The following is a 20741-nucleotide window of genomic DNA, read 5'->3' as shown; positions in this document are numbered from 1 at the left end:
GTGCTTTCCAACTGCTAGGGTGGCAGGAGCAGGGACCGAGCAATGGGAGATCACCCTGTCGCAGGGATTCAAACTGCCAACCTTCTGATCGGCAAGTCCTAGGCTCTGTGGTTTAACCCACAGCGCCACCTGCGTGAAGGGCAGATAAATAACAACAACAATCATGTACTTTGACTTGCGCTCCTTGAAGAAAAGTCAGATGGGGTCTCTTCCAACCCAAACTGGAGACACTGAGAATTGAACCTTGGACCTTCTGCATGCAAATTGGATGCTCTGCCACTGAACTATGGCCTTTCTGACATTTTCCTTCTCTCTTGGGCATGGAGGGAGCTTCCCAGTTGGCAGAGCTTATCGAAACAGAGACAGGCGTGGTTGCTAGAGCACTGCCATTTCTTTGCCACAAAGCCACTTCCGAGCTGGAGAGGAGGTGGGGTTGTGGACCCACGCCCTCCCCACACACAGGGGGGCTGGCTTACAGCCTCTGCGAGAATGAGGGAATCCTCGGGCGCGTCAGCTCCCTGCCTAGCCAATTGGCTGGACAGGGAGGCGTGGCCCGGGCTATTTATGCCCGGCGCGCCTGAGGACTGCCCTCTCTTCGCCTCTCCAGCTGATCAAGTTCGGTTGGTCGCCTTCGAGAGGCCTGGTAGGAATTTTTCTGCTTGGTGAATTGGCACCGGCCATTTGGTTTTTTCGCCTACCTCGTAGCAAACGTCACAACTTTCCCAGTACAGTGGTGCCCTGCAAGACGAACGCCTCGAAAGACGGAAAACCCGCTAGACGAAAGGGTTTTCTGTTTTGGAGGCGCTTCGCAAAACAAATTTCCCTATGGGGTTGCTTCGCAAGACGAAAAAATCTTGTGAGTCCCCGCGGGTTTTTTTCGCTTCCCCCCCTTTTCCTAAGCCACTAAGCCGCTTAACAGCTGATCGCTAGAAGCCGCTAGACCGCTGTAGCGCTAATTCGCTAAGCTGTCAATGGGCTTGCTTCGCAAGACGAAAAAACCGCTAGACGAAGAGAATCGCGGAACGGATTCTTTTCGTCTTGCGAGGCACCACTGTATTGGCGGTTAGGCGTTGGCAGGGGTATTGTTATGCAAATGAAGGGGGGAAGGAAGCGCTATCACCTTCCCCCAAGCAAAGGGTAGTCCAGTAAAGGATTCCAAGGGGCATTGCCCTGTCCGAAGCCTATGGAGGTGTGGGCCTAAGGCACGCCCCCGAGCGGTGACACCCGGTGGGTCCTAGTTGACGTACTTCAGCAGGACTTCCCCCGCTGATGGTTAACCCTGACTGGTCTTCATGCAATTGGGCTGAAGCCAGTTAGTCGATAGGAACCAGTGCCTAAGCCAATAGCTCTCAATTCCTGTAATCAATAAAGTTGTGGCCTTTTACGCCCATTAACCTTAAATAAAGTGTCCTGTGTCTTTATTTCACAAGGGGGGAGGGGGACTTGCCACACAAGAATGGTGTCCACACCATGCACCGTGCCACACCACATTTTTAAGCGACATAATTTACGCCCCATTTGCCCCTTGCCCTGCCTTGCTCCACAGCCAGGATCAGCTTTTAATGCCTAGCATTTGCCAGCACGGACTTCCAGATGTTGCTGGACTGCAACCCCCGTCATTCTTGACCACCGGCCAATGCTGGCTGGGGCTGATGGGAGCTGGAATCCTGCACCTGGAGCCCAGCAGGTCCCCAATCTCTGTGCTAGAAGACGGGAAGGAAGAGCAAGAGCAGTGCTGAGCGTGTCCCTACTTCCTTTCCTTCGACTCTGAGTAATCACAGCCAAGCCAGTTAAATGAGAGACAGAGAGTAGAGCCAGTGGCGTAGCGTGGGGGGTGCAGGGGGGGCCGGCCGCAACATCTGGGGGTTAGTGTTAGGGGGCGCAAATCCACAGGTTAGGGGGCGCAAATTACTTGCCTTGCCCCGGTTGCTGACAACCCATGCTACGCCACTGAGTAGAGCTTCTCTGGCAAGGATCTCCTAGGCTGGATTGCACACAATTTTGCCCCAGTAGTTAACAGCCTGTTCTCTATGGGCACAAGTGAGCCTCTCTTCTCATCCTTACAGCTGGGGCTCAATTCACACTTATAGAGGACAGCAGAGTTGCATGCAGATACTTACAAATCAACTGTGAGGCAGTAGATGCTCGGTGCTGGTTCCTCCTGAATGTGGCAGGGAGAGGCACACTCAAAAAGACCAGTGAAGCATTCTGGGAGATGCAAGGGTGGGCAGGATCAGAGCGGCTAAACCCGCAGCGGCAGACTACACCCTCCTCCCCCTTTTCCATAACCCCCAATTGCTCAGTCATTGAAAGCAGATGGTGGGATTTAACAAGGGGAGTAGACCAGTCCTATAGACTCTCGTTTGGAGGCATCCCAGAGGCTGGGATTGATTAGCCAGAAACATGCAGGGCTGAGCCAGCTCAAGTTCCAGAGAAACAGGGCAGCCGTTTGGACTTTGCTCTGGAAAGAACTGTCTGGGCCTTTCCTCCTTTTGGCACAGAGGTCTGTGGTTCAAGCCTCCCCACCCCCACCACTTCTGAAAGCTGAGGAATCTGCCTTTGCTTTGCGTAAAAACTATAGGGGACCAACACAGATATAGTGGGTGGCTCCACTATAAACCTTTCACTCCATGGGCGATGTCTGGAGAGATTCCTGTAGCCAAACACACATGGAAATTTTTGCATCAGAGTGGGAAATCCTCCATGTGGATTCTGCAGGGAAGTAGGAAATTGCTTTCTGTTTGTGGATCATTCCTACAGAATATTTGTGGGATTTGCATAACAACTAAAAAAAAACCTTCAGGTGCAGTCATCCCAGTAAACTCAACACAGAAATAAAATTTCACGTCACATCAGAACTAACTCATGTTTTAATGTCTCAGTCCAGCAAAGGAACAGCTGCTACATTTGCACTGGGATTTTCCTTCTGGGTTCCATCAAACTTGATGGATGCAATGGCTGGTGTGGGTGAAAATCTCTACTAGCTGTGATTAGAAATCTCTACTAGCTGTGATTAGAAATCTCTACTAGCTGTGATTAGAAATCTCTACTAGCTGTGAAGGACTACAGTCTAGGCGTCGTCTCCAACGCAGTTAACTCTGTAGCCTTATTTCCAGGCCAGGTTTGTCTAATACAGAACCACTCTGTAGCCTTGAACTATGCCAGCTATTCCTGGCACTGTCAAGAGTAACCATCATAGCCAAGTTGTGACTCCAGGGATGATAGGATTCCATGTTTTTCATGATTTGCCAGTTCAGCCCGGTTATAGATTGCATTCATATAGCATATACCGTATTGACCTGAATAGAAGCCTCACTTGTTTTTTTTCAAAATTCTGACCCTGAAAAGTTAAAGTGTGGCTTAAACTCACAACCTTACAAAAATTGTCTTTTGCGGTATCGCTGCTGAAAAAGACATACGGTAAAATGGAACATGTGTGAGTGCCGGCGGAATTTTAAGGGAGCGGCTTATATTCGGGTGCGGCTTATATTCGGGCCAATACGATAATTCATATAACAGAGTTACATAATGACTCTACCCAGATATAGTTCATGCCAGGGGTGGCAACTTGAATAAAATATTGGGGGGGGGGCAGGTAAGCCATGGGTCACAAGGCACGGCATGCACACGCTATTTGCACGGCAATGCCCATCAACTTTGTGGGGGCCTGGCCCCCTCAAATATTCTATGGGGGGAGGGTCAAAGACCCTTCAGCCTAGGCTTCACTCCTGAAACTGTGTAAGATACATATTCCTTCCTGCATTGATATGCAGATTGTAAAGCATGCTCTTATATCTCACAATGCAAAAGGGATCGTTGAGGATACCAGTGGCGTAGCGTGGGGGGTGCAGGGTGGGCCGGCCGCACTGGGCGCAACATCTGGGGTTAGGGTTAGGGGGTGCAAATCCACGGATTAGGGGCGCAAATCCATGGGTTAGGGGGCGCAAATTACTTGCCTTGCCCCGGGTGCTGACAACCCACGCTACGCCACTGGAGGATACTTTGCATCCCGATGCCTCTAATTTGTTTAAAATTGTTTCCCCCTCAAAAGCAATCTTTAATCAATAGCACTGGTATTAATAATAAAAATAATAGGCAGCTAATCCAAGCGATTTTGGACTCAACCTTCTTTTTCAAAGTAAGTTTGTTGTCACTCTTCTGCAGAAAAGTTTTAGAATGGTTTAAGAAGTCTTGGGTGTGGCATCTGGTTATCAGGGAACACGGATATCCATGGGAATGAGACAGAGGAGGAGGGCATTTGTTGCCTCTCCCCCAGTGAACCATACTCTCCAGACATCTTTCTTTCTTTTTTTATTTCTACCACATGATATACATTGCAAAATGTACAGCCACAATTAACCTCATTTCTTTTTTGTTTGGTGGAATCTAGACACACATTTTAAAAAGTTGCGAAATGCTTTTATAAGAAGCCTTTTGAAAAATATATTGCATTTGCCATAAGCTCACCATCACCATCTAGTGTCAGATTTGCATAATGCACTTGAAATGTACCTAAAGCGTTATATTTGCAGCTGTATAGCCGAGTCCTTTGGGAGAAACTACCGTATTGGCCCGAATATAGGCCTCACCCACAAATAAGCCGCACCTTTAAAACTCGGCGGCTTGGGGGAGGTTTGGGAGCTGCGGACGGGACGGGCGCCATTGCCCACGCTCCTGGGCTGCTTCACTGGCGGCATAAGGTTGCAAATATAAGCAGCACTTTAACTTTTCACAATTTGAATTGGGGTGGGTGGGGAGTGTGGCTTATATTCAGGCCAATACGGTAGGCAACTCCCCACTCCAGAAAAATTCCCTGCAGAGAACCAGGTCGAAATGCCCAGTGCTGTAGCTCCTAAACCTTCAGTGTGCTCACAGTAGCCCTTCCTTCCTTCCTTCCTTCCTTCCTTCCTTCCTTCCTTCCTTCCTTCCTTCCTTCCTTCCTTCCTTCCTTCCTTCCTTCCTTCCTTCCTTCCTTCCTTCCTTCCTATAGCTGTTTGTTTAAATATTCTGCAGTCTGTAAAATGTCCATATTGTAATCAGAATAAACATAGAGCAAATGCAGAATTTGAGTTTCCTTGTCGTTGGAATATATATGTGTGTGTGTGTGTTTTGTTTTGGGCCAGAACACAATCAGCCAGCCCTCATCCGAGAACATTCACTTACTGTAATTCCAAAATGCAGCAATAGTCTTGGCAGCTGTAATAGAACCACTAATTGACTTAACTTACAATCTGCTGCCTGTGATGTCACCTAATGGATGCCCAGAGTCACTGACTCATACCAGGTAGCCAGACATGAACACGAAACAGGGGAGACAAGCTTTGCCCAAGGAAAACGACTTCATTGCCTGGCCCTGGAATACGCGAAATGTGACTTCTGAGTATGTACAGAGTGCCTTTCGATTACCACCAAGGAACCGCAACCAGCTCACACCTGTCTTGTCTGGCAGACATGACCTGTATAAATAATTTAAAAAACCCCCTCTGTTCAGCTGGAAAGTTGTCTCATCTACCTGACAGGGCTGTTGTGAGAAGATGAGTTCAGTCTCTGTCACCTTATGCTCCCTGGATAAAGGCCAAGATACAAATAAAATTCTCTTCAGCTCAGCCGTTTTCTTACAGGTCCAAATAAATTTCAGAAATCTGGGGTTTAAATCCCATGCGCAACTGGGAGTAACTTAGGGGTGCTTGCTTCTGAACGGATATTCTGTAAGCTAAGCAGTTGTGTTTCAGAGTCCCTCTCGTGTCTTTGACTTGCCGTTAGCAGAATCTGATTTTTCTCCTGAGGCCCTTCCAGAAAACCTAGATCAATCAGGTCCTCTTGACAACCACCCCTTATTTCAAGCCGTGCCTGGGATGGTCCTCCCTCCCTCCTCTTGGTTTGACCACCCATAAATCAAGCAGCACTCACCTGGGTCTGCTGCTGACTCCTCTGAGCTGCAAGGCCCAGGGCTGAGGAGCACAAGCTGTTCAGGGTTGCTCCAGCTCCGAGTAGCACAGTCAGTCCAGAGGAACGATCCAGGCTCCTTCGCTAAGATTTGACTGCATTTGCATCTTGCCTTTATATCAGCCGCCTGGGCCAATCAGTGCTGGCCTAGCCCAGCAGCATGGATTAGTTTAGGGAAAATATCTTTTATTTGTTTCTGACAAAAGGAGACTCCCAAGTCTGTTTTCTCCGCATGCACTCCACCCATTTCTCATTGATTTTTCTAAAGTGCAGCACTGCATCAATAATACAAAGAAATGGGGGCAGGATATGGGGATCTAACCACATTAGAGTGGCTTGCTCGGAACCGAGGAGGAGAGGAATGCTGGGGGGAGAGGCAATGGCTTTGCCCTTCAGAGAGAAGGGTTGTCCGCCAGGGATAATCTCGATACTTCTGAGGTCTCCAGAAAATCTTTAAATGGTGCATTGGATATCAAGTGGGGTGGTGGCTTTGGGGCATCAAAGGAGCTTCTCCAAGGCAAGGCTGGCCTCAGAGAGCGGGGCAGTCAGTCAAGAAGACAAAAGGACCACTGGCAGGGAGAATTCCACATGTCCCACCTTGCTCTCAGGTTAAGGGTGGCTGTCTTGCCTGGGCCTACTCCGGCCCCCAAAATATAAAACCCGGAGCAGTCAAGCCTTGTGATCCCCAACCAATTCCTGCAGTTGGCTTTGCACATGGAGTTCATCGGTTGGTACCGTGTTTTTCGCTCCATAAGACAACTTTTTTCCTCCTAAAAAGTAAGGGGAGATGTCTGTACATCTTTTGGAGTAAATGTGTGGTCGATCGCTGGCTCCCTTTCTGGCCCCGCCCCCTTGCCCAGGCCTCCATTGTTGAATGTTCTGCAGACGGAGGCGGTTTTCCCCAGTGACATGTGACTGGCTGATTAGATTACCTGTCTAGAAGCCGTAGAAACGGCTCCCTTTCCTTTCCTAAAGAAGCTAAAGAGTTGAGCCCCATGAAAACAGGATTTTTTTCCCTTTGCAAAGTAAGCTCAACAACTTTGAGCTGATCCCCCAAAAACGAGGCTTTCCCCCTTTCCTCTTCTAAAAACTAGGTGTGTCTTATGGTCAGGTGCGTCTTTTGGAGTGAAAAATACGGTAAGCGAAAAATAAAGGGATGAAGTCGGGGGAGAGCAAACCTTCACAGTTCATAGATAAAACTACCAGATCCCATTCCCATCACTTATCTCTCCTCTGAATTCTAAAAATTAAAATGCTTTCTGCTTCTCTCCAACCCCCCCTTCACCCCCCCAGGGTAGTCTTATCCATGTTTTTGGATTATAGCACTCAGTAACTTTTAACAAATGACTCAAATCCCTTCAGTGAAATGTAATTGTCCATTGCTCCCCACCCCCAATGCTGACTACCCTCTAGCTCTGATATGCTCCTGCAGCACTTGATTTCTCATATTGCAAAGGGCAGCAAATGTGCAAATTTGATTTCCAAGGACAAGAAATGCATTGAGATGCTCCTAAACTCCCTTTGTGGCTCCTAAGCTCTCACCTGTCATTCCAGTTCTCATGTGTGAACCAGAGCTAGATTCTTTTCTGCAGCCGGGGGAAGAAAGTTTTACCTCCCGAAATTTTGCTGCCCAGCTTCAAAAGGATATTGCATTTAGGCCTCCAGAACCCACTCTGCTCAAAGACTTAGGAAAAAGAGAAGACACACACCTGCTCTCTTTTATTATTTCTTTAATTTGCAGTTAATACAAAGATTCCAAAAATAGAAAGAGATCGAAATGGCAGCAGTGCCGGCTTCAAGTTTTGGGATATCTTTTTTTTTTCAATTAAAACAAAATTTAAAAAAAGAAAAACCACCCAGCAAGTGAGGACACATGACTAAGGCAACTGATGTTTTCATACTTCTATGAGGTGAGGACAGAAGGGGGAAGCCCTGGGCTCTGTTACTCAAAAGCCACCAGCTATGTATGTTTGAAAAGAAGGGATGCAGGGGGTACAGCAAAAGACTCTGTGTGTGTGTGTGTGTGTGTGTGTGTGTGTGTGTGTGTGTGTGTGTAGGAGGAGTATGCAGGGCACCTCTAAAAGGCACACCCCTGATTAAGCATTAGGGCTGCCTCTTTGATGGGTTTGATCAAGGCACAATCCCAACATTGGCAATTGGACTCAGGTTATCATCATGGCTATTGAACAGGCCAAGGAAGCCTGATGCAGAGTGAGAACGGGCTTCAGCAGACTCCGCCCTCGAGTTAATTCACACAGCCAAGCTTGTTCCAGATGGGAGCCATCACTCGGCAGTCTCTGTAGTTCCACATTACTTTCAACAAGCAAGCGTTCGCAGCTTGTTGAAAATGGGAGTGCTCGGTTTAATTTATCATGTGTCGGCCTCCTTAGCCAAAACCAGCTCCGCACAGATGCCACCACGCTGTGACTGACAAAACTTCCACCCGTTTGCCCAAATCTTAAGTCCCGTGACTGGGACGGAGGAGAAATTCCGGAGCACATTTCATCAGCCGAGGTGGAGGAGTGTAGAAAACAGGAGTGCAACGTTTCCCCATCGAGTGAAGGGGTTTCGGAGCTGAGCTGAGCAAAAGGAAAGGCCATGACAAGAGCGGGCAGGTTGTGTGAGGAGGAGAGGGAGGGAAATGGAGATGAGTTCTCCTCGGGCAAAGACACAACTGTGAGGATAGCCTCAAACAGGAAGGAAAAACAAAGGGTTTTTGTTCTTTCTAGCACACATTAACTTCGCAGTGTTTAAAGCTCTCTCACTGTTGTGTGTCTTGGAGAAAACAGAATTACGAGGAGAAGAAGCTAGGGACTTGTGCGTCACCTCCATTACCCTCTCCACAGCTGCTGAAGCAAAGAGAGTAACTCCTCATGGTGGAAGCAAGGCCAGCAAGAGGAGGAAAAGAAGCCGCAAGCTCGTCTCAAGCACCATATGAGGCCTAGCACACACACACACACAGGTCAAGGAGTAGCCAATTCAGCACACTTAAAAAACGGCGACGGAAACTTCAAGAAGCACTTTGGCCAGGCTAAGAGCTGCCTGCTCACTCAGCCAACAACAAGGATTGTAAAGCTTTGGTCCTGATGAGCAGGGAGGAAGCCTTCCAGATGTTGTTGGGCCTCACCAGCCACTACGGACAACTGCCAGGGGCGATGAGAGTCCTAAGTCCAGCAACATCTGAATGGGCCACAGGTTCCTCACCCCTGGTTTGTTTTTTTAGCTTCCTGCCCCAGGTGGTGAGGTGACCCACGCTACCTGCCCCCCCCCCCCGCGTCCAAACCAAGGAGGCAGCACCAGAAAGAAGCAAAAAGAACCCTGAATGGCCCCATCCTGTCCCCACCCCCCACAACGGCAAAGCATGGAGTCACTTGCAATGTATTGCTTATGGGAGTGGGAGGGAGAGAAGCAAGCTGGCTGAGCGGAAGGTATTTGGTTGCCACCAATGGCACTTCGAAAGCACTTGTTCACAGCACGTTAAGAGACATGACTAGGAAAGGCAGCGTACCATATTGCTGGGGGGCGACGCAGAAAGGGAGGGTGCGGCGGCCGCTCCCAAGTAATATCAACATCTACGTTTGGTTTCTCGAGAGCTGGCGCCGCCATGAAAATGCTGAGGGGAAGAAGAATGTGGCAAAAAGGCCCAGCTGCTTCTCTGGGGCCCGTTTCCTAAGGAAGCCTGGCAGAAAAGAGAGGCGCTATCTGTTCATGCGCAGAGGTCGTTCCTCCTCGCTCTCCCAACGAACACGGCAAGGCAATGGAGCAGGCCGTCCCCTGCCCACCCCCAGCTTCTAACACGCTAGTCCATGATTCCCTGAGGCCACCCGAGGGGCCGGGCTTTTCAAGTTACGACGATGGAGCCCAGAACGAGTCCTGAGTGGGGAAGGCAGGGCGCCTCTGCGGCACCCGCCCCCAGAAAGCCACCCGCGGGCAAAACATCAGCACCCTCCTGTCCTTCAAAGCTAGCAATTCGCACTGAAGGAGGGTGGAAGAACTGACAGTGCTGAGGCAGGTTTATAGTAACCCTGTGACCTGGTCTGTGTCCCCCCCACACCCCACCCAAGAAGCAAAAATAGGCCAGAGCGAAGCAATATGGCAATCTCTGCAGCATCGGTCCTCAGCCAATGTGGAGTTTGTGGGAATGGGACGGCTGACTTAGCCTTAGTCCTTTTCTACGCTCGTGCCACTGTTTTGTTTTTTTTTAACGTTCGAGGGTTTCTGAAAGGGTTCCTTCCCCTCTGGGGCTGAACCCAAAGCACAAGACACAGTATAAAAAGAAGTTAAAGGCTTCCCAAAAGCCAGCAGGATAATTAGGGACAAAGACCCCTGAAACTGCTGGTTCACTACTGCTCTGAAGGGGAAATGCTGGAAGGGAATAGGGAAAAAAGGAAAAAGGCCTCATTAAAAAATAAGACTTTTCCCCCTCTCTCTAACCAGGTATCCAAGGTAAGGAAAGCCTCTCCTCCGAGGAATCCAGTGGCCTGAGCAGCTGAAGGAGAGGATCCCTCCGAAAGACACCTGGCCAGGGCAGAAGTATTGGGCAGCCAGCTCAGTGCCCTGCCCTGCCTTGCCTGGGAGATAAGGCGGCAAAACTGCTAGGACCCATGGCTGTGCCCCACGTCCTGGGTGAGCAGCACCCTCAGGAGCATCTAAAAGGGAGCGAGGAGGCAGGTAGCTTTTTTAATAACAAAAGGAAAAGGGCCAGCCAAATCATTTGGCATTGCTTTAGAGGAGGAGAGGAGAGGCTAGGCAGGAGGAACCGGCAGCTTACACCGCACAAACCACACCCAGAACTAACCACCCTGCAGCGAATGGAGGAAGCCGAGCCCTGGAGAAATAGTGCGTCTTCACAATGCTCCCTGTATCCTCGCAGTGCATAGATACGAGCGCTGTTGGGGACGGGGTCTTGGGCGACCCTGCTTTTGGAGGAAAGGCCAGAGGCTCTGGGATCCCGCCAGACCCTGGATGGAAACCGCTCTGGCGCTGCCCACTGGGCGGCCCTTCAGGTTATTGCCTCCAAAGTGCTTGCATCTGCCTTGCGGTGGGGTTGCGGAGAACCATCCCCACGGCTCCCCCTTCCCCTCCAGGCCAGGACTGAAGGCACTGAGTGAAAATGTTCCTCTGTGGGCATCGGAAGGCCTTAGGGTGCCCTCAGCTGGCCAAGGCTGGTGTAGACATCCTCCGCTTCGCTCAGCTCCTCAAAGATCGGGATCAGGTTCAGGAGCTCGGTGTCGGCCATGTCATCAAACCAGGACTGGACTGGCACCTACGGGGAAAGCGAAAAGGGCAAGGAGAAGTCAGTCGGGAGCACTGCGGTGGATGTAGACAGGAAGCAGAGACCTAATGTTTATGGGGAAATTGTAAGGAACCAGGAAGACTCAGGAAGACCTGGGAGCCGAATTCAAACGCTGAAGTAATCACATGGCTATTAATATGAAACATGGCGACATCCCCTCAGAAGAAACAGATTTGCCCATATATATAAAAAGGTAAAGGGACCCCTGACCATTAGGTCCAGTCATGACCGACTCTGGGATTGCGGCGCTCATCTCGCTCTATGGGCCGAGGGAGCCGGCGTTTGTCTGCAGACAGCTTCCGGGTCATGTGGCCAGCATGACTAAGGCGCTTCTGGCGAACCAGAGCAGCGCACGGAAACGCCGTTTACCTTCCCGCCCTGGCAGTACCTATTTATCTACTTGCACTTTGACGTGCTTTCGAACTGCTAGGTTGGCAGGAGCAGGGACCGAGCAACGGGAGCTCACGGCGTCATGGGGATTCGAACCGCCGACCTTCTGATCAGCAAGTCCTAGGCTCAGTGGTTTAACCCACTTCAAAATACAGTGACAATACAAGACTTAGTTTTTAAACAGGGTGCATGAAAGGTAATCGTTGTAGACAAAACTAGTCACACTAATACTAACTGCTCACTCACTCCTACAATTATGGCCACAGCTATGAATTGTCACCTGGAAAACCTTGTAGATGTGCTCTGTTGGATAGGTTTGGAAGAATATTTCACGCGCTGGAGAACTTTTGGGGTTGAGCTGGCTGGAGTAGTGAGAAAAGGGAGGAAAAAAGAAGATTTGAAGGGGGAAATGATGTGGTACAGTCAGCCTTCCTTAGAAATTACCACTTCAGGGGTGTGTGTGTGTGTGTGTGTGTGTGTGTGTGAGAGAGAGAGAGAGAGAGAGAGAGAGAGAGAGAGAGAGAGAGAGAGAACATGTTTTGAATGGCCCTACCTAGCACACAAGTGTTGCAGTCAGCATCATCTTAAAAGGCAGGGGTGAGAAACAAAGGGGAATGCTTTATTTAAGAGACCAAAGATTTTTAAACCAATCAACCTACCTACCTATCTAGAACTCAAGTCTTACACACGATTTAAAGAGCCTTTGCTGCTTTCCTGGTAAGGTAAGTCAAAAGTCAACGCCAGCTACTATTGAATAACCAGCTACTATTGAATAAGCCAGCTACTATTGAATAACCCACCCACCCCTCCTGAAGGCATACTCACCGCATTCTCTGGATGGAAGATGTAGGAGGCAGGAGAATTGTCCAAGATCAAGGTTTTGCGCAGATCACGCCCCAAGCGGCTGAGGTCCTTAACGTAACAGCCCTGGTGGAACACGCATGACTCTCGGAAGAGGCGGGCTCGGAAGACTCCACACTTGTCTAGCAGGTCAGTTACGGGGTCAGCATACTGAACAGAGGGATAAGAGGAGCGTGTGAAGATGAGGGCTCAGCATAAGAAAGCAAGAAACCCAACATGGGGGAATCAGGAGAACATGCAGGGCTTTGCCCACTTCTGGGCAGATAGTGCAAACATGGAATTTGGAATCTGGCATGGAATGCATTCATTCATTCATTCATTTAAAGTTTCAAGTCCCTATGGATTTGGAGATCTCAGTGATGCCCAATGCAATTTCGGAGGCCAGCAAGGGTCTAAGCAGAACTTCCAGAGATCAGTTAATGGTGGAGATTTGAATACTCTGCATGGTCCTTCACTCTTCCTCACAGTTAGGAGAAGCAAAAACAAGCAACTATATGCAAACTTGACATTTTGCACAATTTATTCAAGTACCAATAGGCCATGTGTTTCTTGCTGCAGCATTTGGGTTTTGAAAAATGAACACAGCTCTGAAGTTTCGGCAATACTCCAAGTTTAGCCCAAGTCAAAGCTGCTCCCAAACCAGTCTTCTAGCAAGACAGAAAGAGCGAATCGTCTATATTCACCTCCAGTTTATCTTCTGAGCTGAAAGTGACACAGCACACCATTGCCACCCTTTCTGCCTTAGCTTCTGCTAACTTTGAGAGTATCAACCAATTCTCCAAGTCCATGTCTAGGCTAAACCAACCTCCTCCTTCTCACCTTCGCCAAGCTGGCAGTGAAGAGCACACACTCAAACAGCTCCCCCATCCGCCTCAGGAACTCATCGACAAATGGCCTCTTCAGCACATACACCTAGAAGTGAGCAGCAGAGGTGAGGAATGACACAGAGGGACTACTGGTTTTATTTATCTACAACCCACCTTACAGCTGGAGTGAACAAGCTACTGTGAAAGACCTGGATTCAGTGTTGCGTTGGCCGAAGCACATCGCTGCTGGGAACATTTTTAGGGGAGAAGAGATGGGAGGAGAGAGGGTTCCCCCTGCTCATTGCTTTTCTCCTATAACCTCCCCCTTACACCAGCCTGCTTCCTCACTCCCACTTTGTGGAAAGGCAGAATATCAATATAACAAACAGGATCCAGCCTCGTGAGCCAACTTTTGACAGGTAGACAGGACGGCACTATTAGGATCACCAGCAGCGAATCCAAACAGCCACTTCATAGTCTGATGTATATTGGCTAAAAAAGAGACTTCTCATTTCAGCGAGTGTGGCACAAACCCACAACTTCCCGGTGGCTTGCCTTTTTAGTCCATTCAGTGTTAACCCTTTATCACTGAACAGGACATAAGCTTCACTCCTTTTTGTGTGACATGGCTATCATAAAAAAAACTGAGGCAAGTAAAAGAATACCTCCCCTTTAGCGGTGTAATGTGAACAATGGGTTAAATTACTGTGTGCTTGGACTCATTTCTTGAGGAGCACATCCCCTATGTCTGGATGTTCTGAGATAAGGGTACCAGGTGCACCGGGTTACCATAGCAAAATCAGCTAGGTTGAGTGCATGAGTCATTTGCCCTCCCATTGCTTCAGGAAATATGAAATGTGCGTAGATATGGGTATAACAGTCTCTAGGGCATTGTTTTCATTATGCTGTCTTGTCTTGTCCATGCCCTGTCCTGTTTGCTGTCTGACTCTGAATCCGTGAGAGTCAGGGGAAGAGGCTGTGAATTTCACATAGCAGTGTTAGCTAGCATGGTGATATAGTATTATTGGAATTCTCTGTACATATGCATCTTTACTTCAGAGACCAGAAGAGTTGTCTATAGTAGACCCTGCTGTTTAGCTTTGTCTTGTGTCTGTAGATAATGAACACTTTGCTACTTTGAAATGTATGGGAGTGGAGCTTTTTCCTTAACTGGGGACTCTGGAAGAAGCTGTCTTGCTGGTTGAGGTGTGGCGAACTACCAGCTGACTTCTTCAAGTCACCAGCATCCTTATTGATGGATAGGCAAACAACTGCCCTTTAGCAGGCTTAAAGGTAAAGGTAAAGGGACCCCTGACCGTTAGGTCCAGTCGCGGATGACTCTGGGGTTGCAGCACTCATCTCGCTTTATTGGCCGAGGAAGCTGGCGTACAGCTTCTGGGTCAAGTGGCCAGCATGACTAAGCTGCTTCTGGTGAACCATAGCAACACACGGAAACGCTGTTTACCTTCCTGCCAGACTGGTACCTATTTATCTACTTGCACTTCATGCTTTTGAACTGCTAGGTTGGCAGGAGCAGGGACCGAGCAACGGGAGCTCATCCTGTTGTGGGGATTCAAACCACCGACCTTCTGATCGGCAAGCCCTAGGCTCAGTGGTTTAGACCACAGCACCACCCACATCCCCCTTAGTGTGTTTAGACTAACCCTAATGTATTTTAAATAAATACAAGCTGCCACAGGCATTGTGGTGAGCGGAATACAGCAAAGAAGCATAAATGCTGCAAAGCACATCAAGATTCCTCAAGGGTTCCCCACCAGTTTTCAGCTGGTCGCATTTCTCTTTCCCGGAGCCATGCAGTCGATCCAAGCCATTCCTTCTTAAACATCCGCTGGAAGCAGCTACCTCCTGAAACAAGTAATCAAGAATAGGCCGTGTTGCCTGGTAACAGCCTATCCTGGATTACTTGAACCAGGCCGAAGCCTTCATAGAACGGTCTTCCTCCTCTTCTTTACAGCACCAAAATGGGAGGCGGTCTCCTTGGCTCATAAAATGAGATTGCCCCCTCCCTCTGCTGCCCCACTTCCAGAAGAGATGCCAATGAGAACCCAAAACGGTTGGCAAGGTGGGTGGGTGGGTAGGAGACCTTCCTCCCAGAGACAGCATCCTTACCTGGTGGGTTGTCCCCTCTATCTCAACAGGCACTATGAAGTCAGCATTGTTGATTGGCTGGGAAATGTTATAAAAGGTGCATGTTAGTTTTGGGACGGTAACATGACACAATTCTGCCCCACTCTATCCATAAGTTGCGCCAATCTCTGCACCCAAGGACATACTGAGCCATACGCTTTTAAAATGAGAGTCATGTCCACTCAAACCAGTGGCAGGGAATCGCCGGTTCAATAATAATAACAGTAATAATAATACTCCGCCCATCTGGCGGCTCTGGGCAGCTTCCAACAAAATATTAAAATACAGTGGTCTGTTAAACACTAAAAGCTTCCCTAAATAGAGCTGCCTTCAGATGTCTGGCTGAATGAAGCCCCTCCAAGTCTTTATATCTGGTCCTTTGAGACTTTGCCCAGGCCACATCCATCAATGCCAGGATGCGTGTGTGGAAAACTCAGTGATCTGCATGGCTGGGATCTATTCTAGCATACAAAGGCAGGAGTCACATCTGTTGCCCCGCCCACTGTTGCTTCTTCAATGTGGCCCCTGGAAGGCTGCCACAGCGGAATGTGGCCCTGTCTGAAACAACAAGGCACCTAATAACAGAATCAAATGATTTGTCAGGGAATCAATCGCTGAGTCCTTCTAACTCCTGTTGCCTGTTTGGTCCCCTGATAGCTTCTTCAGAATTTGCTGATCAGAACCAGAGACGCAAATATTATAAATTTCTTCCAGTGGCAGAGTTTACGTGTAGGGGTGAAGTGGGAAGGGTTCAGGCCACCTTCCCAGGGCAGAAATAGAAACAGCCGTTCCCAGGAATAACAGCATTGTGTGTCTGGTAGGCAGTAGTAACTGGCTGTAGACACAGAACTAATTTATTTAAATAATGGGAGAACCAAGGAGATTCTTCAAAGAATGCACCACCATGCAAGTGGACCTCATTGACTTAACCTTGCTCCCTTTCCCCCTTGCAGCCTCCTGCAGAGACATCAAAACCCACTCCAGAAGATTCCACAACCATCTGGAACAGAATCTGAAGGTGCATGGCTGGGCTGTGTGGGGGGAGAAGGGGAAGGGGAAGTCCCATTGAATGAGCAGGAGTTCATTCTGTTGATGTACAGGATGCACTGCATACAACCCTCTGGGTTTAGAAAACTTCTAACCAGGAAAACAATGAAGCTGAGGTCCTTTTGTTTAACTCCCAAAGCCCCAGTCCTATCCTTCACATCGATATTCCATAAGGCCCACATCCCTTCAAATGCCTTTGCAGCTGTTCTTAGAGGACTTACACCAAACTAGTCCTCTCCTGCACTGTCAGCAATGGAGAACCTGTGGCCCTCCAGGTGTTGCCGAACTACAACTCCCATCGGCCCCAACCAGATGGCCAGTGATGATTAGACTTGTAGTCCAGCAACGTCTGGTGGGCCAAGGATGCCTTCTGCCTCGACCCCTCCCCCCCCCACTTCTCAGAAAAGGAGGAGTATCCTTAGAACGTCACCTTGAAGGAGCTGTGCACTAAGGTCTCATCCAGATCAATCACCACACAGATTCGGCCCTGGTCTTGCAGAGTCACCTCAGGGAGAAGGCAGGTCCCAGGAATCTAGAAGAAGAGAGGGAACTTAGCCACCATTGGCATGGTGAATCATGTTGCTGGAGGTATATTTAACAAGAAGAAGAGTTTGGATTTGATATCCCGCTGTATCACTACCCGAAGGAGACTCAAAGCGGCTAACATTCTCCTTTCCCTTCCTCCCCCACAACAAACACTCTGTGAGGTGAGTGGGGCTGAGAGACTTCAGAGAAGTGTGACTTGGCCCAAGATCACCCAGCAGCTGCATGTGGAGGAGTGGGGAAGCGAACCCGGTTCACCAGATTACGAATTTACCGCTCTTAACCACTACACCACACTGGCTTCAAAGCACTGGGGAAGCCCAATATGAAGTCCTTCAAACCTGACTTAGGAAACTTCTCCCATCTTGTGTTTAGAGAATAGCACAGGCAATGCCAACAAGTAGTAGAAACCCTATGCAAAAACTTTCAAATGGCCTAAGGCTCTGGTCCTCATGAATCTTTCCACGTTTTTGCTAGAACTCTCAATTTCTATTTTTTAAAGGGAGGTTTTAAGACTACAGAGCAACTGGCAACCTCTGGTATGAACGTTTAGAGTTTGAAATGGCACAGATCAGAATAAAGGGAAGTGTTATTTGGGTTAGTGTATGTACGTGTGCTTTGCATCGCTTTGTAGGTTGACCAGCAACAACAGAGAATAAGGCTTCTGTGACTCTTCAATCATTGCACAGAAGAAAGGGATTTGAGAATTATTTGCTCTTCCATACAACCATTAAAGGTGCAAGAGGCCTGTCCACGAGAGCATTTGATCAGCTATGACCCCAAATGAAGAAACGGGTTATCGTCAAAAGTCACTTGAGCTAATGGCCATCGCTAGACCTCATGGCACGACATTCTTGAAGCTTTCCTGATAATGTGTGTGAGCTTCGGGTGGGAGGAGAATACGGGGCTGGCATTTTTATTTCACTGACATGATGTCAACGCTGCAAAAAACTTGCATGCATAACAAAGCATCAATCCTACAATGAACACCTTCCTGGAAGCAGCCCCAGTTGACATATTTAACAATCTCTGTACTGTACTGTGGTCCTAATATTTCTTTCCAGAAGACCCACCAGCCTACATATGTAAAGGTGGGATGAGTTGGCGTTGTCCCAACTTTGCACCCCCCTTACTTTGCAAATTTTAACAACAACCAAAATCTCAATCCTGGCCACAGTGATCCATGCGACGGTCACCTCCAGGCTTGACTACTGTAATTCGCTCTACGCGGGGCTGCCCTTGAAGCTGTCCCAGAAACTCCAGCGGGTGCAGAATGCTGCAGCGAGGCTCCTCACGGGGGTCTCTGCCATGGGAGCATATTCACCCAGTGCTTTTCCAGCTGCATTGGCTCCCGGTGGAGTACAGGGTCAGATTTAAGGTGCTGGTTTTGACCTTTAAAGCCCTTCATGGCCTAGGACCCTCGTACCTACGGGACCACCTCTCCTGGTATGCCCCACGGAGAGCCTCAAGGTCCATAAATAGCAACACCCTAGTGGTCCCGGGTCCTAAAGAAGTTAGATTAGCCTCAACCAGAGCCAGGGCCTTTTCCACACTGGCTCCGGCCTGGTGGAACGCTCTGTCTCATGAGACCAGGGCCCAGCAGGATCTGATTTCTTTCCACAGGGCCTGTAAAACAGAGTTGTTCCGCCTGGCCTTTGGCTTGGAGCCAATTTGATTCCCTCCCTGTCTTTCTTTTTTCTTTTCCTTTCTCCTCCTGCAATGAGGCTACATTTTAATATTTTAATGTTTCAATATTTTAATTTTGTTTTTAAGTTGTATTCATTCAACTTATTTTAATTATTGCTTGTTAGCTGCCCTGAGCCCGGCCTTGGCTGGGGAGGGCGGGGTATAAATAAAAATTATTATTATTATTATTATTATTAATACTGTGGTACCTTGGTTCTCAAATGCCTTGGTACTCAAACAACTTGGAACTCAAACACTGCAAACCCAGAAGTAAGTGTTCCGGTTTGTGAATTTTTTTCCGGAAGCAAAACATGCTCTGTTTTGAGCGTTACACTTCCAATTTGAGTGCCACTCTTCCGTTTTGAGTGTTACGCTGAGGTCTGTCAGTTTTTGCTTTCTATTTTGCATTTTTGTGGCTTTTTTGTTTTGTTTTTGTGTCTGTGTGGAACCCAGTTCAGCTACTGATTGATTGGTAGTGTGACTGTGTGATTGTTTATTGCTTTCATTTTATGGATCAAAGGTCTCGTTAGATAGTAAAATTCATGTTAAATTGCTGTTTTAAGGACTGTTTTGAAAAGTCTGGAACGGATTAATCCATTTTGCATTACTCTCTATGGGAAAGTGTGCCTTGGTTTTGGAACGCTTTGGTTTTGGAATGGACTTCCGGAACGGATTAAGTTTAAGAACCAAGGTACCACTGTACTAACTCCTCTTTTGTTCTGAGGTAAAAAGTCCTTGTTTTGCAGCTTAATCACTTCAATTTTGCGCCAGGAGACATTTTTATAGAAATTGGTCCTACGCCACGTGGGGACCCTGTTGGTCCCCACATCTTGCTGGACTCAGGCTCCCATTAGCCAACATGGCAAATGGTCAAGAATAATGAGAGGTGCACCCGACAACATCTGGAGAGCCACATGTTCCCTATTTCTGCAGTACATCAGCACTGCAGAGGCTACCTCCTGCTTCGGACAGACCTTTCTTGATAGGGAAGTATGATTTTTCAAAAACGAACCCCACTGCAAAAGGAGTTGAGCACCTCCGAAATGCATGCACCCAATGAAAGCCAACCATGTTCCAAATTCAAAAATTGAATAAATAAAAAATAGCCAACAGGTGGCTAGGGATCCCATTCCCTTCCGAAAGCCTACCATGCCGGTAGGGCAGGCATAGGCAAACTCCGGCCCTCCAGATGTTTGGGACTACAATTCCCATCATCCTTGACCACTGGGCCTGTTAGCTAGGGATGATGGGAATTGTAGTCCCAAACATCTGGAGGGCCGGAGTTTGCCTATGCCTGCGATAGGGCAAGCAATATTCTCCACAATGGTGCATTTTTATTTTCGTTTGCCCTTGGTAGTTATTGGTATCGTGGGGGAAACTGTCTAGACTGCGTGGCAAGATTGTCGTGCCTGTCGTTTCCATGTGGAGGCACCCACCAGAGGGAACTACTTATAGCAATCTCCACATGGCTGGCGATGGAGAGGCACCTGCCCCAAGAGAGACGTTACAGTGAGGAGGCAGCAGTAGTTTGCATTCAGAAGCACTCTGTCTGTTTGTGAAAATTGCGCTGCAATACGGCCATTAGCCCCTTCACACAGGAAGAGAACTGTCGAGAAGAGTTGCAGGCCAGCTTTCTCCCAGATGTGCTTGTCTGGTACGTGTAGAAGTCCCCCGTCCCCACCCATTGCGAAACATTCAACCATGTGACCGCTTATCCTGCTGCCCCCATAAGAAGTCTGGCTCTTTGCACGAATGAGGTCTGCGACCGATACCTCTCTCGACAGCAGCGGGGCAGGAAAAGAAATTTGCTTAGTAAGTGAAGGTCTCTTTTCTCCCACACTCACAAACACAAATACCCACATGCACACACGTATGTAGGCAGGACTGTGTGTACATTGCGCGCCCATCGTTATGCCATGCAGACGTGGAATTTGGTATCTAGAGCATCATTTGGCATATTTCGTACGTCGCCTGGAGGCATGTATGTGGAAGGCAATTTTAAAAACCACTCTATTTCT

General features: G+C 48.5%; 2 protein-coding genes and 1 long non-coding RNA gene across 5 annotated transcripts in view; 1 reads left to right on the top strand and 2 right to left on the bottom strand.

Moving 5' to 3' along the window:
• The window catches only part of AVIL (advillin), a 52191-nt gene extending 46073 nt beyond the window's left edge, over window positions 1-6118 (bottom strand). Inside the window, exon 1 of one of the 2 annotated variants that reach the window (XM_081898557.1) lies at window positions 5911-6118. The gene's annotated coding sequence lies outside the window, so the exon portion shown is untranslated. Of the gene's footprint in view, window positions 1-2120; window positions 2244-5910 lie in introns of those variants that run through there. The other variant, XM_081898556.1, reaches the window with a different exon arrangement.
• A 1541-nt stretch (window positions 6119-7659) lies between these two features.
• CTDSP2 (CTD small phosphatase 2) overlaps window positions 7660-20741 on the bottom strand; it is a 70211-nt gene continuing 57129 nt past the window's right edge. For both annotated transcript variants that reach the window (XM_081898974.1, XM_081898975.1), the window contains 5 exons: window positions 16925-17026; window positions 15430-15486; window positions 13313-13405; window positions 12458-12643; window positions 7660-11212 (listed from right to left, as the gene is read on the bottom strand). In XM_081898974.1, coding sequence (XP_081755100.1) covers window positions 11087-11212; window positions 12458-12643; window positions 13313-13405; window positions 15430-15486; window positions 16925-17026 — 564 coding nt within the window. In that variant the 3' untranslated portion in view covers window positions 7660-11086. The remainder of the gene's footprint in view (window positions 11213-12457; window positions 12644-13312; window positions 13406-15429; window positions 15487-16924; window positions 17027-20741) is intronic.
• On the top strand, window positions 13412-18749 carry LOC309363026. Its single transcript, XR_014165168.1, has 3 exons — window positions 13412-15382; window positions 16401-16465; window positions 17672-18749. It is a non-coding gene; the product is annotated as an uncharacterized lncRNA (long non-coding RNA).

This window comes from Podarcis melisellensis, assembly GCF_964234715.1.
Source record: "Podarcis melisellensis genome assembly, chromosome: 2".
Lineage (NCBI taxonomy): Eukaryota > Metazoa > Chordata > Lepidosauria > Squamata > Lacertidae > Podarcis > Podarcis melisellensis.
This window is presented reverse-complemented; position numbering and strand designations above follow the sequence as displayed.